We start from the raw sequence: 18,686 nt of genomic DNA, 5'->3' as shown, positions 1-18,686 counted from the left end.
CACTCCCGCATTGTCTGTTCTCTGTGTCTCTTTGCTGCGTCTTCGTCGTCTGCTTCTGTTGTTGTCAGCGGCATGGAAATCTGTGTTTCTTTTTGTTGCATTATCTTGTTGTGTCAGCTCTCCGTGTGGGCAGTGCCATTCCTGGGCAGACTGCACTTTCATTTGCGCTGGGCGGCACGCCTTATGGGACCCACTCCTTGCGCGTGGGGCTCCCCTACATGGGGGACACCCCTCTGTGGCACAGCACTCCTTGCGCGCATCAGCACTGCGCATGGGCCAGCTCCACACGGGTCAAGGAGGCCTGGGGTTTGAACCGCGGACCTCTCATGTGGTTGACAGACACCCTAACCCTGGGCCAAGTCCGCTTCCCAGGGTTTGCTAATTTGTATCCCTTCACTCAAAAAGCTGAAGCCCTGTGTTTATGTCTTTTGTTGCCTGTGATACAATTTCTGAAAAGAATTGTTTCTTATGGTTTGGTCAGTTTTCTAGCTGTGTACTCTGTAGGGAGTGAAAGTCTGGCACTTCCTCCATTAGCATTCATCATGGTATGAGGAGGAAAACCCTCAGCCACAGGCCATGTCCCTAGCCCATGCTTTTCTGTACCTGCTTGCTCCTGTGAGAGCTGAAACCTGCTGCTCAGGACATGTTATTTTTATGTTTCTAATTTAAACAAAGACCCTTTGTGGTAGTTATATCCAGTTAGCCTTTTATGTTTTTACTATAGTTGTTTGTCTATACTCCCTTGTTTCTTAGTTATTGATAGTATGGATAACAGGAGATTGTCTCTTATTTGGTACATTGTAATAGGACTTGTACTTTTTAGAAAATACCCTTAAAAGGTAGTTTAAATATGTGTAACTTCTTACGTTTTTTTTTTTTAAATGAACATTTTTTAGTTTTTTGTGTTTGGATTTTTCAGGTAAACATATTTATTTCACTGACCTAGATTATGTTTAGAAACGATTAAGTCATAATGTTGAAAAGAACTTGAGGTATTTCCTATCATTTACCATAGTGTAAACTAAAATGTCATGGTATAAGGCTAAACAGGATCTTAAGAAAGAACAAAGGAGAAGAAACTGAGTTATTAGTATTTTTTTGTCCAGGAATCTCCGCATCAGCTTCCACATCTGAGTAATGATGACTTACTAGTGTGGTTGTAGAAAATATGTATCAGTTTAGCTGCATGAATGAACAGTCCTTTCTTTAGGGAAAAGAAATTTTTTTCAACTGTGAAATCTTACGCACACAGTATTCAAAGGAATAGTTTGAGTTTTTGTGATTAAAGTTTCATACTTAAAAACCCAATTACTTCTGAGCATTCTTTTTCTTTGACTTTGTTTATTTTTTTTTAACTTCATTATCAAATTTATGGATTCCCAAGAATTAAAACTGAAGAAAAAGAGGGACAGGGACTAAAAGTTTTCATGTATATTCTGGCCCAGAAAGTAATAATAAATTGATTCCCTATCAAATGTAGAACTTCATTTTTTTAAAATTTTATTTAACATAAAATGCTTATCCTAAGGTGAGAATTATAGCTTAGATTTATGAGCATCTTTCTTTTTCAATTAACAAGAAACCAAAAATCTTATTTTATATTGCCTTACATCTTAATAGCAGATGAGAAATAAATGGACTATAAGTAAAGTACAGTTATAAAAATGTCCTTTCATTAATTTAACAGATTGTATCACACTAATGCAAGGTGTTAATAATAGGATGGTATATGAGAACTCTGTATTTTATGTATAATTTTTCTATAAACCTTCAACTTCTCTAAAAAAATAAAAATAAAAATAAAGCCACAATAGGACCAGTGATTGTCAGGGACTACAGGTGGGTAAAAGGCAGAAGGAAGGAATTTGATTCAAAAAGGCACAAGGGAACTTTTTGAGGTGGTGGAAATGTTCTGTGTCTCAAATGGTTATGGTTATACAGCTGAACATATTTGTCAAAACATTAAACTGTCACCTAAAAAGAGTAACTCTTAACTATATGTGAATAATGCTTCAGTAAATCTGAATTTTTAAAAAATCAAGCCAGTAAGAAATTCTGGGGAAGATTATTTTTCTAAGTTACTAATTGCATCTTGGAATATTTATTTAGGCAGATTCTTGTTTTTTGAAAGCTAAGATTTTTCTTATAATAGTAATGATTAATAGTAGTGATTAAGGTACAATTAAAATATGTGTATTGATAATTCCTGTTTTTTCATTAATAGTTCTCATCAGAGGTTTCTGATATTTGTTTTATAGGGTCCGCATATAGCTTCAGTTACATTAGCTGCTTATGAATGTAATTCAGTGAATTTCCCTGAACCACCCTATCCTGATCAGATTATTTGTCCAGATGAAGTGGGCATTGAAGGAGCCGTTTCTTTGTGGAGCATCATCTCAAAAGTTAGGATTGAAGCCTGCATGTGGGTAAGATATGCATTTTCATATTTGTCAAAAATTAACATTACTGTATTGATACTTTGCTGTACCTTCAAATGGAATCCAAATGTGTACCTAGTCAGTAAATATTGCCCAAGTACATGATTCTTGAAGTTTTCATTTACCTACTTCCAAGTTTAAAGAAACGTTTTAGAGCTTCTCCTGTTCATGAATGGCAAGGAAGGCGTGAAACCATAGGTACCATGGAAACATGATGTCAAGTAGACAGCAGCAGACAAAAAAGAAGTATAGATGATGGGCCTATACTGCATTGTAAAATTTGTCCTAGTGTTAATACTTAGCAAATGGTTATATTTAGATGTGTCACTCCTAAATTGAAATCCTCTGTGTTTGTTCTTAGAGGACACATTTCGTTTTCTGAGTTTATGTTGTAAGACATTTCTTGATAAACTAATCTTTAATGTAGTGCAGGTATCAGGTTATATGGTTGTATGTGGTGATCTTATTTTCAGTTGTACCAGTTATTCTTATTGTGGTTTACTTAAGTTTATTAAGTTTTTTCTCAATATCATCTTTAATGGCAAATCCTTAATCTACTAAAAGCATTCTTTCTGTCATTGTTGTTATATGCATAAATTTAGGATCCATCATTTGGAAATTGTTTGTTAAAGACTTCCCATTATCATTTAAATTATTTTAAAAATTCATTTGTGTTCATTAAGCTATATATCCTCTTGCATTTTTTTTTCTAGCAGTCTCTTAGGGAATAAAGAATGTGAAATAGATCACTTAAAAATCTTTAATTAAAACAAATATGAATACCATGCCCATAGAAGAGGTAGAGATTTAAAATTATGTTTTGTTTTAAAAGAATTTTAAGGGAAATGCCATACTGTGAACTTGTTGAATATGAAAGACAGGAAAAATTGTCATGTTTCCTGTTGCTCTTTTATAAACACTGGAAACAAATTCATTGTACTAGTTGCATATGTTTTATGAATTTGGCTACATTAGTCTTTTGATGAAAAATGATTATTAGAATAACAGAAGATAAGTGGAACATGCTAGAAAGGAACTATCTGTGTAGACCTTGGTTTTTGTTTTTCTTAATATTATACTTTTGTTCTTTCAAAAATTATTCATGTGGCTGGTTTAACTTTAATGCCAGCAAAAGAAAACTTCTAGCCCAACTGGCAGTGATAGCTGCCTCCTCTAAACTCCCCTAGTATGTATTGTCTGTAGTGCTCATTTGGCCTGACTCCATACAGGCCTTAAATTAGTTAATTTGGCTGTTGTAATGGCTTACTTCCCCAAGTAAATTTTAAGCTCCTAAAAAATACAGACTGTACCTTAAATATAGTGTCCACATAACATTCAGCATAAGTTTTACAGGTAGAGGAATGTCAAATACTGATTAATTGGTCAAATGTTTGTTTGCTCTTCAAGATTCCTCCTTTGGTAATGTCTTTTGTCATGTAAAATAATGTGGCACATATCAAGTTATGCTTAAATTTGTTCCTATAGTTCCCCACGTTTGCTGCCTTAATACTTCTGATGAATATGAGACCATTAGTAACCATGACTCTCTATTGTACTTATTCTCAGGATAGGAAGAGGCATCATACATCTCCTTTCCCCATTTGATATTGAGCAATAAAACATGATAGTTTGTTAGGTACTAGATCTTTTTGTTTCCTATTAAGTATATTTGAGGTCAGCATCCATCTTTATGCCGTATCACCCCTAAAAGTTAATTACGATTTTTTTGCCACTCCTAACTTTCTGGTGTATTCTTACTTGGATACTACTTTTAGTTGCATTACAATCTTGCCAATGATGGGAGGCATGCACAGAAGTGCAGAAGGTTCTGGATTAGAGGAATGCTTACATATGGGCCTGCCTAAGCATTACCACTAGACTTGTCTGTGCCCCAGCACCACCTTTAAATTAGTGAGCATATTAAGTTCATGTCTGCCATTACAAAACAGTACCTTACCATTTCATTGGCTATACCTCTAATTTGTTCTTTTGAATCTTTTCGTTAATTAATATAAGGAATTATGAACATGAGTGAATCTGTATTTAGAGCTTTGTTTTCAACAAGTGGACCTTAAAAGCAGGTGTGGTTAGATAAGAATTCATCCTCTCAGAAGTTCTTTGCTGTTCTTTCCATTGTTTCTGGAAAATATTGTACATTAAGCCTCAATCTATTCCAGGACTTTGACTTTTCCATTGTATTGTTATGGTGGTAAAGAAAAAGAAGGGTCTGTTTTCTTTGTAGTTTTCCCCCATGGGTCTACTTTTCAAAAATGATATTCTTTCTAAAGTACTAAGAAAAAGTTTTCTGGGACGTTTCATGTTATCTCTAATGTCTAATGGAAACAAAGTGAACAAAGCGAGGGAAAGTATAGAATATATGGGGAATTTTACAGTGGGGACATTAATGACCTATCGAAGATCTGGAGGGGAGACATGTAACATAGTGAAAAGAATTTGGGTTTAGAGTCAGTCCCGGTTTTAAATACAATTGCGCTATTTGTATCACCTAACACAAGATTTGTAACCTGTATAAGCTTCAAAATTTTTATGCACAAAATAGACAAAATAATATATACCTCAGTTACTGGTACATAATTGGCTTTTAGTAATTTTTAAATAGACATAAGTATTAAATCCTTCTATAGTACATCAAATTTTTATGTAGAAGGGTATCTCTTTTAGACACTAATTCATTGACTTAGGGGAGTACTACTTTCACGTGTACTTCAAAATATTTAAGATGGATTATATTATCTTCAAGGAAAAAGTTCTTTTTTTGCCTGTGTTTGTTAATGGGCAGAATGTTCATTTTAGTCGGTCCTTTTCGAAAAATTGGGTTGAAAATTTTTCTTTTTTGAATTTTAATTTTTAATTTTTTGGGTTGAATTTTTAACAAAGTAGATACCATGCATCATGCTCAGCATTAAGGCAATATATCTCTTCTCTCTTTATCTTATATGTTTTTGAGAACCTGAATTAATAAGTATGTGAAAACTATTATATATAACAATTTAACACTTGTATAACAGGGATTTCAGTGGTAGATGAGGATTGTGGTTAATAATATAAATACAGGAATGTTCCTACTACAAAGGGTTGAGAATTTGGTGACATGGGAAAATTATAACTAATGTAACTTGTAGACAGTATTTAACAATATTGTAATATTTTTGTAGCAAAAGCAAGTAGGTACTATATTAATGCTAAAAGCCCCCCCAAAAAGAAGATAGGGTTTAGTTATATGAGATATGAATATGATTAAGCATTTTTTCTTTTCATTTTTTTTTCATTAACAAGGAGACTGCAGTTATGTCATTTAACCAATCTGTATATTTCTGAACACTGGAGGAACAATTGAGTTTGTTTTAGGATTAGCCTGGACAGAACTTTTTTGGAGTAATGCTTCCATAACTTGTTAACTGCCTTTTGTCTGTTATTTTATTTTTTTAATTTGAAATAAAATTTGAAAAAAAATTGAAAACAATTTTCTCCACAATGTTTTACAAACTTTATCATTTTCACCACCCTGTTAAATCAGTGAGAATATCAAGAGGTAAATCTTTTCTGCTAATAAGGTTTTAATGAATGATGCAGTACCATTTTGTCTAATTTAGAACACTGGTTGTTAGGTGGAGGCAATGTTGCCCCTCAGAAGCCTTTTAGCAGTCTCTGGAGTCATTTTTGACTGAGGACATGCTATGAGCATCTAAGGGGTAGAGGCCAGGGATGCTGCCTACGATGCATAGTCTAGTAAAGAATTATCTGGCTCAGTATGTCTGTACTAGCATGGTTTAGAAACACTGATTTACAATATGTGATTGCCTTGATTCTTACAGTTTGCCTTTCATAGATTTTATCCCATGTTTTGTACATCCATAGATTTTTTTAAGGGAAATGCCTTGCTTGATTTAAAAAAAACAACAACAAAAAACACAGCTGATATCTTGTTTAAGAATTTAATCTGTACTTTTCAAGTTAAAGTATCTTTACACTGTCACTATAACTATGTTGAACCAGTAAAATTGTTAACATACATGGTTCTTCCAATTTTAAGATAAAGATAGGGTTAATGCCTAGATCTCTATGATTGTTCCATGTTGATCAGTCAGATACATTTTTTAATTTGCATCTTTTTGAACTTCTACAATATGGTTATATAACCTGTGCAAGGCTTCACCAAATTTTCTTTTCATTCATTAATTCAACAAACAGATATTAAGCACCTAAACCCTGGGGAGGGAAGCAGATGTGGCTCAAGCAATTGAGCTCCTGCCTACCACATGGGCAGTCCCAGGTTTGGTTCCTGATGCCTCCTAAAGAAGACAGTTAGCTGGTGTGATGGCAGGTGCAGCGAACTGATGCAACGAGATGACTCAACAAGAGACATGAGGAAAACATAATGAGAGACTCAACAAAGCAGGGAGTGGAGGTGGCTCAAGTGATCAAGTGCTTTCTTCCCACATCAGAGGTCCCAGGTTCAGTTCCCAGTGCCTCCTAAGGAAACAAGGAAGATGAACAGACACAGCAAGTGCAAACAACAAGAGGGTGGAGAGAAATAAATAAATAAAAGAAATCCTCTTTTAAAAATAAATAAACCCTGGGAATTCAGACTGAACAGTCTCTTCCTTCATAGACCTTTACATTCTAGTGGGGAAAACACATTATCATGCAAAAATGTATATATGAGTATAGACTGTGTTAAGTGCTATGAAGAAAAAATATACTGTATAACACAAGAATTTGCCCTAGTCTGAGATTCAAGGAAGATTTTCATAAGAAGCAGTGTTTCAGTTGAGCTCTAGGAATCATTAGGAGTTAACTGGGAGGGGAGGGGGCTAGAGAGTAAGGGAAAGAAAGAGAATATGTGATGGCTTTCAGATTGAGATCACCATCTTCTAAGGCCATTTAAAAACTGACATCAGTGGAAGCTGTAAGTCAGTTTTCTCTCATTATTAGCAAAGCAATCTGGTAATTTTACTATAGAAATAGTATAATCATTTTTTTTATTAAAGAAATTATATTAATAGGTTTGCAGAAAAATCATGCATAAATACAAAGTCCCATGGGTAAAAGCAGAGCATTCTGATTTATTGACTGACAAAATACCACTTGTCTTATATACTAAGGAAGCTAGTCAGTCCCTTCCCATCATTAAATCTAGGCTGACAAGTTTTTTAAATTTTTGCTAGAATTATAAAGTTATATTGTAAGAATTATGAAATTATGAGACTTTAGTATCTAATCTGAGATAGCTGACTAAATTTTGGGGGGACTTGCCTTAATAACTGTAGTGTCTTTTTATTTATTTGCATGGAAAGGATACTGACTTGTGATCACAATTCTTGTTTTTTGCTAATATTGGAAAACATGGGCGAGAATTAAAATATATCATTAATTATGGTCAGTTAAGTGTAAGAGTGCATAGCTATTGATTTCGTTTCAGTCTTTTTAAGGCTTCTGTTTTTACTTTAAGGAAACTTGTCATGAGTTTGAATAATATGGTTGCTTTCAGAACTATTTAATATTTGACTTAACAGGTTTCAAGAGAAGTTCATATTTAATTTAATTTTAAATTGATGTTTTGACTAAAATGTGGTAATTAACCTTTTTTCCTACTTTCTTTATTTTAAGGAGGTACCGGGTATTGAACCTAGGACCTCGTACTTGGGAAACAGGCACTCAACCACTGAGCCACATCCGCTCCCCAATGAGAGATGGTTTTTTCATTTGTTTGTTTTCAGGAGGTACCAGGACCTCATACCTGGAAAGAAGGTGCTCAGTCAGTCAAGTTACATCTACTCCCCAACCTATATTTTATTGTTGAGAATTTCAATTATATAATGAACTCAATAAATTCTCACCCAATTTTAATATTAACTCATGGCTATTTTATTTCTATCCCTCCCCACTCCCCTTTCCATTATTTTGAAACATATTGCAGATATGTCACATTTATCTGTAAATATTTGTCTATCTCTAAAAGATAGGAACGTCTAAAAAAATGAACATTATCACACCTAAAAGAAATTAAATAAATGTCTTAAAATCAATATCCAATTAGTGTTCAAAAACGTAATAGCTTTTCTTTTTCAATTTATTTGTTGGAGAAACTGGATTATTTGTCAAGTAGAGTTTCCCACTGTCTAGATTTTGCTAATTGTATTCCATTTGGTATAGTTTAAACCTGTTCCTCTGTTCCTGTGTTTCCTGTACATTGATAGTCCCATCTTGAGAGGAGGCTTGATGTTTTTTCTGGAAAATATGTTTTTCTTTCTCAATTTATTTGTCAGAGAAACTGGATTGTTTGTTAAGTAGTTTCCCACAGTCTGGATTTTGCTGATTGTATTCCATTTGGTATAGTTTAAACCCCTTCCTCTGTTCCTGTGTTTCCTGTACGTTGATAGTTCCATCTAGAGGCTTGATTTTTTTTTCAGCAGGGGGAAGGTGGTATGGGAATCAAGAATACACTTTATAGAAAAGTGGATGTGGCTCAAGTGATAAGGCTTCCACCTACCATATGGAGGACCTGGGTTCAATCCCTGGGGCCTTGTGGTAAAAAAGAAAGAGAAGAAAAGCATGCCTGCATGGTGAGCCAGTACCCGCATGGCAAGCTGAGTACCCATGCAGTGAGCCGAGTGCCTGCGTGAGTGCCCATGTGATGAGCCAAGTGCCCATGCGGCGAGGCAGTGCCTACATGATGAGCCGAGTACCCACGCAAGTGAGTCACACAGCAAGATGATGACGCAAAAAAGAGAGACCAAGGGAAGAGTCAAGGTGAAGCACAGCAGAAACCAGAATGAGGTGGCACAGGTGATAGGTAACTTCTCTCCACATCAGAGGTCCCCAGGACTGAATCTCAGTGAATCCTAGAGGAGAAAAAATGAGAAGACAAAAAGAAAAATAGGCACAGAAGATCTCACAGTGAATGGATACAGACAGCAAAAACAGCATGGCAGAGGGGGAGGGTGAAATAAATAACCTTTTTAAAAAAAGAATACACTTCAGTCTTGTGCATTTCTATCACAAGACACAATAATACCCTGTTGTCTTTCTTTTTGAGATATTAGCACCAGGTTTATAAAATGGTGATGTTCCAATTCCGCCAAATTTTCCTCAGTTATTAGCTGGAATACTTTTATAAAGAGAAACTTCATTAGTACTTTTTATCGCCCTGTGATATAGTTCATATTGGAAAGGCAGGATAAATACTTGATTCTTTCCCTTTATTTACCTTTTTCTTTTTTAAAATAACAAGTTGGTTACCTAGCATTCTCCAAAGTTGACCAACTAGCTTTTCTCATTTAGTAATAAATGGTTTGGGAAGCCTCAAGACGCCAGGCTAGGCCCCGGTTGGCTCTAGCCCAGGTCAGTCCCTGGAGGACTGGGTCCATGCCTGGCAAACACCAACACTTCCAGGAACCCAAGGTTGGCTGCTGCGGAAAATACTTTCTGTTTGGCTTCAGTGTCTTCTCTGGGTGCTGGCATCTCTGTTCCTGGCCATTGGCCTCTGGGCCTGGAGTGAGATTGGCGTTTTCTCCACATCTCAGCACTGACAGATCTAGTAGGCCTTGACCGTGTGTGGATCTTAGTGGTGGTTGGGGCGTCATGTCAGTGCTGGCCTTAGCTGGCTGCATCAGGGACCTCCAGGAGAACACCTTCCTGCTCAGGTTTTTCTCTGTGTTCCTCAGCCTCATCTTCTTCCTGGAAGTGGCTACTGGGATCCTGGCCTTCATATTCAAGGACTGGATATGCGACCAGCTCAACCTCTTCATCAACAATAATGTCAAGGTCTATAAGGATGATATTGACCTCCAGAACCTCACTGACTTTCCTCAGCAATACTGGTCTTGGTGTGGAGCCCGAGGGCCCAATGACTGGATCCTCAATATCTACTTCAACTGCACTGACTTGAAACCGAGCCAGGAGCACTGTGGGGTGCCCTTCTACTACATCCAGGACCCCATGGAAGATGTCCTCAACACCCATTATGGTTATCATATTCTACCCAAACTGGAGCTGGAGCAGCCAGACTCCATCTACACCAAGGGCTGTGTGGACCAGTTTGAGAAGTGGCTGCAGGACATGGTGGCTAGGTTCTTTGTGGGCATCAACTTCCTCCAGATCTTTGGCATCTGCACAGCCCAGAACCTCATGAATGACATCCAGGCAGTAAAGGCCAACTGGTAAGGCTGCCACACCAGCCACGGCCACCCTCCCAGTGTGCCCAGGGCCCCACTATGCCTATAATGGGCCAGGCTGCAGGAGGTGCTTCTGCTTGGACCTGAGCCCCCACCATCCCAGGTCTCACATGTGGATGCACTGTATGCCCATGGGGAAAGCCACCCAGGCTCAAATAGGGCAGGTGGTCTGGGACCCATAGGCATGAAAGAGGTGTGGGGAAGCGGACTTGGCCCAGTGGTTAGGGCATCCGCCTACCACATGGGAGGTCCGCAGTTCGAACCCCGGGCCTCCTTGACCCGTGTGGAGCTGGCCCACACGCAGTGTTGATGCGCACAAGGAGTGCTCTGCCATGCAGGGATGTCCGCCGCGTAGGGGAGCTCCATGCGCAAGGAGCGCACCCATAAGGAGAGCCACCCAGCGCGAAAGAAAGTGCAGCCTGCCCAGGAATGGTGCCGCACACACAGAGAGCTGACACAACAAGATGATGCAATAAAAAGACACAGATTCCCGTGCAGCTGACAACAACAGAAACTGATAAAGAAGAACACGCAGCAAATAGACACAGAGAACAGACAACTGGGGCGGGGGGGAGGAGGGGAGATAAATAAATAAATAAATACATTTTTAAAAAATAAAATAAAATAAAGCATCCTCCAGACCTGTTTAAAAAAAAAAAAGGTGTGTATGTGGGTACCCAGGGGCAGAAGGGTGCCAACCCCTCCAGGGGACTAGGAAGGTCCAGGCCAGGTGGGTGGGAGGGCACTGTTCTGGGGGGGCAGGCTTTGGACCTGCTGCTACCTGGGATACCGCCATCTATGATGTCAGAGCCTGCATCTTTGCTGACTGGGAACCTGCCAGTCACTCACCTCGGCCTCAGTGACCCAGACTAAAAAATGGGTCCAAGAATTTTCTCTCCCTTGATTGCCTCTCAGGATCAAATGTTACAATGACTACAAGCTGCTCAAATAAACAAAAACTTTAAAACCCACCCACCTCCAAATAAAAAAATAAATGCCTAGATCCTGTTTTTAGAAGGTATTGGGGATTGAACGTAGGACCTCATACATGGGAAGCAGGCACTCAACCACTTGAGCTACACCGGCTCTGCCCTAAATTCTTCTAAGTATGTATCTTTCCCCTTTCTAATGTTCTTTAACTAAATATAGCCTTATTCTTTTGACACTTAAGCTTCCCCCACCACCCCCAAATTCTTGTTTCTCATGTGGATAATGTAGTTACACTTGAAGATAGTTCTGCACATTGGAATATAGACCAGCTTGATTGTGAAATGTTTGAATTTAATTGTGTCTGCTGGGGTGTACTTGTAGGGCTGCTGGAGGAAGAATCTTAGGACAGAGTAAACTGAAAGGCCTAAGTTTGCTTCTGAGAACTACCAAAGCTTTTTCTTTTTCATTCACTGTGATTCAGGATATGGAAGGATATCTTTCTGTCTCAAAGTTGAGAATTTCCGTAGAGACTATATGCCTATTACATTACTACCTGTCTTACATTAAAGTACAAACCAAGTTCCTGTTTCATTAAACTTTGTTTTCATCCTTATGTCCTAAGCTGATTAGGGGGACAAAAAGTTTTTCTCTTCAAAAACAAGTCCACAAAGTGACTGAAACATGAGTCACTCAGTGTCCTGAGGAAATAAACATTTTTCCTGTGGTGAAAATTTATCCATCCTAATGTTGAATTTTCAAGGGGCTTCCTGACCACAATTTTTTTGTTTTAACTCTTTGCAAAGAAGTTATATTGGGATTAAGGCAATATCCGAAATACCGGAAGGTTTCCTAGAAAATATTTATCTAACAGCTGTACTAGTCAATTGTCATTAGCAAATCATTTAAATATTAGAAAAGTAACAAAAAAGAAAAAAGAAAAAGCAAACATAGCTGTACAAATGAGATGTTGACTGTACCCATGAAAAGAAGAGAAATGGGTATTTTATAAAATAAATTCTAAAGATAATGTATATATGTATATCATAATATAAATCTAACATATATTTAATGTATTTTCTAAATTATTCCTTACCATTTCTAAACCGAGAGAGTAGAGAACTAACTTTAATTTAGTGTTTCCAATGCACCGGGGATTATCTAAGAGTTTTATCTATAATGTCTTGCCTTGTATCACATAGTTCAGTGTTGGGACCAAGATGCAACCTCATGCCCTTCTGATTTGTAATATATGCTTTCTCTCCTAATAAATTTCATCGCAAAGTGCTTTTGTGACGTAGAAAAGTATAGATTTGCTCTAGTTGGTGTCACTGTGTTGAGAACAGCACCTCATCTGCCTGTTTTGGTTTATCACCTAGGGTGTAGGTACAGCGATCGGAGAGCTGCCTCCGTACTTCATGGCAAGGGCAGCTCGCCTCTCAGGTACGGAACCAGATGATGAAGAGTATCAGGAATTCGAGGAGATGCTGGAACACGCAGAGGCTGCACAAGTAAGAACAATGGGAAAAACAAGTAGAACACTTTTATTACCTCTAAAGAGGTATGACTAAAGTGAAATTGTCAATAGTTACTCTAAAGAAGAAAACTAACAAAGTAAATGTGATTTAGGATAGAATATTCAGAAAAACTAAAAAATAAAGATGATAATGTTAATCTAAGGAAAACCCAGAAAGAGTCAGTAAGAGATCCGATACTAAGCTAAAACACACTTTGCCGGAAACCAGGGTAAATTCAAGTTGCCAGTGAAGTTAAAGCGATCAGGAGTTGAAACATTCTTCCTTTATGTGTTCATAATTATTACCAAGCAGACTGCTGCATAAGTAAGGGAGAAGAATAGATGAATCAGGTTCTTGAGTCCAAAATGGTATAACTTCTGAATTAATTTTTTTAAAAACCAAAAACATCAAAAAGTTTACCATTTTTAAATGAAAAAAATAATTTCAAATTGCTCGTTTAAGGACAATTTGGATAAACTTATCCTTTAAGTAAAAGAGAGTTTTTCCCAAATATTATTATTAGTATTAAGATTGTAAGAGGCCATTTCCCCCAGCAACTTCTAAATAACATATATTTGTAATAATATATGTATATAAATAGAGATTCTATCCATTCTTCAAGGCTACCAAAAAAAAGTTAGATACTTCAGGAAGCCTACACACCCACCTCCTCTAAAATTAACCTCTCCTTTCTCTGAATGTCATACAACTTTATTTGCATCAGTCTTATGAAACCTTGTGATACAGGTCTCCTCTGAAAATTGTTAGCTCCTTGAAAGCAGTGAAGTGACCATATCTTCATTCTACCACTCACAGTGCCCAGAGCTACTGATTGTTTACTGCGTGAGTGAGTGATTATGAGTATGTCACATTCTGATGTTGTCATTAAAGCTTTAAACTAGTTAGTAGTGTGTAGTACTATCTATACATGACATACAGTAAAATTTTCTTCTTAAATAATATTTTAAGAGTTCACACTTTTTAGCAATTCAGACCAGCCTTTCCCTCAGTCAGATTTATGACTCTTTTACTCTTGAGTGTTCTTGAGAGTATCCTCAGATGGACCATGGTACACCTCTGAAACAGAAAAACTAAATAACCAGGCTTAAAAAATGAATAACAATTTTTTATTATTTTTAAGTTTTTAAAAATCCAGTATATAATCTGACCCTTGTATTAATTCTGAGATGGTGTGAGAAGATACATTCCTCTAATTTTATGGAGAACTGTAGATTGTGAAATTGTTACATTCCTAATGTCACATGTTGGAGATAGAGCTGGGACCAAAATTCAGTATGACAGCATCACTAGTATATTCCATTTACTGAAACCATGTCCATCCAGCCATAGAAGTAGAGGGTGAATATCCCAATTGTGACAACTGTTAACCCTGCCAGTTGTGGCAACAATTATGTCATTTAATATCTCTAAAAATCTTTTTCTATATATAAAATCAGCAAGATGAAGTGGATTAAGTGTCTAATTTGACTTACAGCTTTAAATCTTTATGCTATGGCTTGGATACCAAAAGTGTTAGAAGCAGTCTCATTCTAAATAGCTATAAATGAGCTTGTTTATATGTAGGCTTCATAAGCTAGTCAGAATTTCAGAGAACACTGATAGCCAAATGACGTGCTTAAAGTATTCTGCACTTCCTGATATATGCCAATCTTTGAAACTCCTTTCTCCTTTCTTTAATTATGATTAGCCATGGCTAATTAATGGAATGAAAGGTATTGGAAAAAATATTGCAGAATGTATCTCCCTACTCCTAAACACCCAATACAGTTAAAGTCTGGGGCAAGAGGAAGAAAAATGTGGACCTATTACTTCAGTTATTAACTCTAAAATATTTATGATTATCTGAGGATGATTGTTTATTTGCATGTCATTCTACAATTTACAGTCTACTTTTACACATTAAATCCATAAGCATATGCTATGCTCATGACCTTGTACTTGATGCTATAGTAACAAAAAAATGAATGATGATAACTAAATTTATATAGGACTTTAATGTCATTTTCAGATATGTAAATTAATGCTTTGAGGGCTTGTCTTTTTTTTTTTTTAACCTATCACGTAGTCTCATTAAACACTAATCAGATCCTGCCATCAAAGAGTTTGTGATTTATTGATGGCAATTAGATACAAATGGGAAAGCTACAAGAGGTTACAAATGATAATATTCTGGAAAGGAAAGATGAGATTTTAGACTCACTGGATGGAACGAATGCATCTAGACCAAAGAAAGTAACATGTGCTTAGGCAAGGAAGTCATGAGGAATATGAGGAATAGCAATTATTTTAATTTGGACAAAGAAGAAAACAAAACAAAACCACATTAGAGACAAGTACTATTTTAAAGGTTTAAGGATAGATTAGAACCAGATTATGCAAGGCCCTTATTAGCAGGGTAAAGTTGGTAGCTTTGAAATTTATTACAAGAATTCAAGTAGGAGATAAAGAAGACTTGAGTTAGAGTTGTAAGAGAAGAGGAAGGGGCAGATATGTAAGAGATACTGTCATCTAGAGTGAGCAAATGATAGAAATGGGAGAAATGGAAAAGGATGATCACTATTAAAATTCAAGCTAGGTGACTGAAGTGATGGTAGTTTTATTAACCCAAATAGAGAAGAAGAGAAATAGACTTAAGGTAAAAGCAAATATATAAGAATATAAAATATCATACTGACAACTCTGAAACTTAATATTTTTATTCATACTAATATTAAGGTAAACTTAATTTTCTTTTCTGATAATATTAATTGTAGGCAGTCATGATATTCTTTACCCAAGATAGATAAATGTAGGCTTACTGATAACAGTATTATGGGAAGGACCTTAGAAATCATTGGTGGCTTTCAGACATTTTTAACATTATCTACAAAAAGAATTATATTTTCCTTTGTACCCTGGTTCATAAATATATATTCTTAAACGAAAGTTTCACAAAAGAATACTTACCCTCTTTGTATGAGATGCAATTTGATTCTTCATGTTGTATTCCCTAACTCTTCTCTCTCTATGTCTCTCAATATTGTTTGGAACTGCCTAAATTGATTCCATGATTCACTAATGGATCTTAAAGTTTGAAAGACACTAATTCAACCCCTTCAATTTTCCTGTGCAACTATATATTCTTCAGTTAGGATTTGCAGGTGGATATCAACCTGGAGAAGTAGTTACTAGTGTGAGGCTGCATGGCCATTGATTTTGTTTATTTTTTTTTTAAGATTTTTTTATTATTTTTTTTTTAATTTATTTCTCTCCCCTCCCCCCTCCCCCCAGTTGTCTGCTCTCTGTGTCTATTCACTGTGTGTTCTTCTGTGTCTGCTTCTATTCTTGTCAGCGACCTGGGAATCTGTGTCTCTTTTTGTTGTGTCATTTTGCTGCATCAGCTCTCTGTGTGTGCGGCGCCACTCCTGGGCAGGCTGGACTGTTTTCACTCTCCTTACGGGGCGCACTCCTGGCTCATGGTGCTCCCCTACGCGGGGGACACCCCTGAGTGGCACGGCACTCCTTGCGCGCATCAGCACTGTGTGTAGGCCAGCTCATCACACAGGTCAAGGAGGTCCTGGGTTTGAACCATGGACTTCCATGTGGTAGGCGGACACTCTATCCATTAAGCCAAGTCCACTCCCCCCATTGATTTTATTAGCCACCTGAATGAATTAAAAAATTATGCAGATGATATAAAGTTGGGAAGAATAACAGTCACATTGGATGATGAGTCAAGAATCAGAAAAATCTGACCTTGGTGATTAGAAAAAACATGCACACGTATGTTTTAATTTTAAACATTTAGATTTTAAAAAAAGAATATCTAGGTATTTAATTTGTTGGTCCTTGTTAGTCGCCATCGGCATCAGTTTTTTTTTATTTTTTATTTTTTCAAAGATTTTATTTATTTATTTATTATTTATTTATTTATTTATTTCTCTCCCCTTCCCCACCCTCACCTCAGTTGTCTGCTCTCTGTGTCCATTTGCTGTGTGTTCTTCTGTGTCCACTTCTATTTTTGTCAGCGGCACCGGAAATCTGTGTCTCCTTTTGTTGCGTCATCTTGCTGCGTTAGCTCTCCGTGTGTGTGGCACAACCCTGGTCAGGCTGCACTTTTTTTGTGCTGGGTGGCTCTCCTTACAGGGCGCACTCCTTGCGTGCAGGGCTCCCCTACGCTGGGGACACCCCTGAGTGGCATGGCACTCCTTGCGTCATCAACACTGCGTGTGGGCCAGCTCATCACACGGGTCAGGAGGCCCTGGGTTTGAACCTGGGACCTCCCGTGTGGTAGGCGGATGCCCTATCCATTGGGCCAAATCCACTTCCCTTTTTTAAAATTTTTTTTTATTTTTTAAAAGTGGGAGTTCTTATAAACCATATAGTGATGTAGCTGCTGAAAGAACAAACTTAGATGACTGCTTTAATAGAAATACTGTTTCTAGATCACAGTTGAGTCTCTTGGTGAATAAAATGGCTCATTATTACATTCTTTTCTTTTTATTAATATATTTTAGTCAATTAGGAAGAAAAAGAAAAAGGAAAGAAATTCTAAAGAGGAAAAGTAATATCACCTATAAGTTTACTATTCCTCGACATTTGATATGTCCTTCCACTGTTTTGTTTTTGGTTTTTTTTTTTCTTTTTTGTTTGTTTGTTTTTAGGAGGTACCAGGAATTCAACCCAGAACCTCATACATGTGAAGCAGGCATTCAACAACTGAACTACACACAGTCCCCATTGTTTTTATATTCACATAGATTACATTTTCTCCAGCAAAATTGAGTTCATATTCTTGTTATTGTCCTGATTTATAATCTACTTTATTTGGCAACCTCCCATTTTGAACATTTAGATTCCATTTTTGACAACTATAAATAATGTGTACTTACTAGGGCATTATTTATATAAATATTTGTGCATGTCTTTGATTTCCTTAAGATGCGTTCCTAGAAGTGGAAGTAGAGGAACAACATGTTTAGACATATTTATGGTCTTGATATGTATTACCAATTAATCTGATCTCCTTAGCATTGTTTAGGAAAATAATGTAACCATCATTAAATAAATTAAGCTAACACCTGTTGCTGCTCATCTTTTAGGACTAGTAATAAGAGTTACCTATGTGATATTCACTGAATCTCAAGTTATTGCCCTACAGTTAACTATGGCTTTGGATTTGGAGGTCATATTTGAAACTGTCATCTCTTTTTTATCTACAGTGCTTGATTTAGTCCCTCAAATCATTCCTTTGTTTCCACTGGTTTGGTCAATGTTCGCCTATATCTTTGAGGTACTCCTCCCTCTCCCTCCCTTAGATGTGAGAATAGATAAATGAAAGGACTTTAATTTTATTTACACCCATTGCTTTCCAAAAACCTCAATTTATACATCTACTGTCAGGTATGGGTCTTTTTTATTATTCTGCTAGGCTCTCAGCTCTTGTCAATCTAGAGTCCACTGGTTTTGGGAAGTGTTCTTATATTATTTCTCTATTCTTACATTCTGTAATTCTAGTTACTTTCATAGTAAGTCTCCTACACCCATACTGTAATCTTTTTTATCCTTTTGCTCCAAATATTTATTTCATTTTCTATGAGATTTCC

General features: G+C 36.8%; 1 protein-coding gene and 1 pseudogene across 1 annotated transcript in view; both read left to right on the top strand.

Annotated features, from left to right (window-relative positions):
• Window positions 1-18,686, top strand: part of VMP1 (vacuole membrane protein 1) — a 118,845-nt gene that overhangs the window by 50,444 nt on the left and 49,715 nt on the right. Inside the window, exons 6-7 of the mRNA XM_004457608.5 lie at window positions 2,259-2,426; window positions 12,943-13,074. Coding sequence (XP_004457665.1) covers window positions 2,259-2,426; window positions 12,943-13,074 — 300 coding nt within the window. The remainder of the gene's footprint in view (window positions 1-2,258; window positions 2,427-12,942; window positions 13,075-18,686) is intronic.
• Window positions 9,766-10,724, top strand: LOC131275023 (tetraspanin-17 pseudogene; annotated as a pseudogene).

This window comes from Dasypus novemcinctus, chromosome 21 (assembly GCF_030445035.2).
Source record: "Dasypus novemcinctus isolate mDasNov1 chromosome 21, mDasNov1.1.hap2, whole genome shotgun sequence".
NCBI classification, from domain to species: Eukaryota; Metazoa; Chordata; class Mammalia; order Cingulata; family Dasypodidae; genus Dasypus; species Dasypus novemcinctus.
The sequence above is the reverse complement of the archived record's forward strand: the minus strand, read 5'-3'. Positions and strand labels throughout refer to the sequence as shown.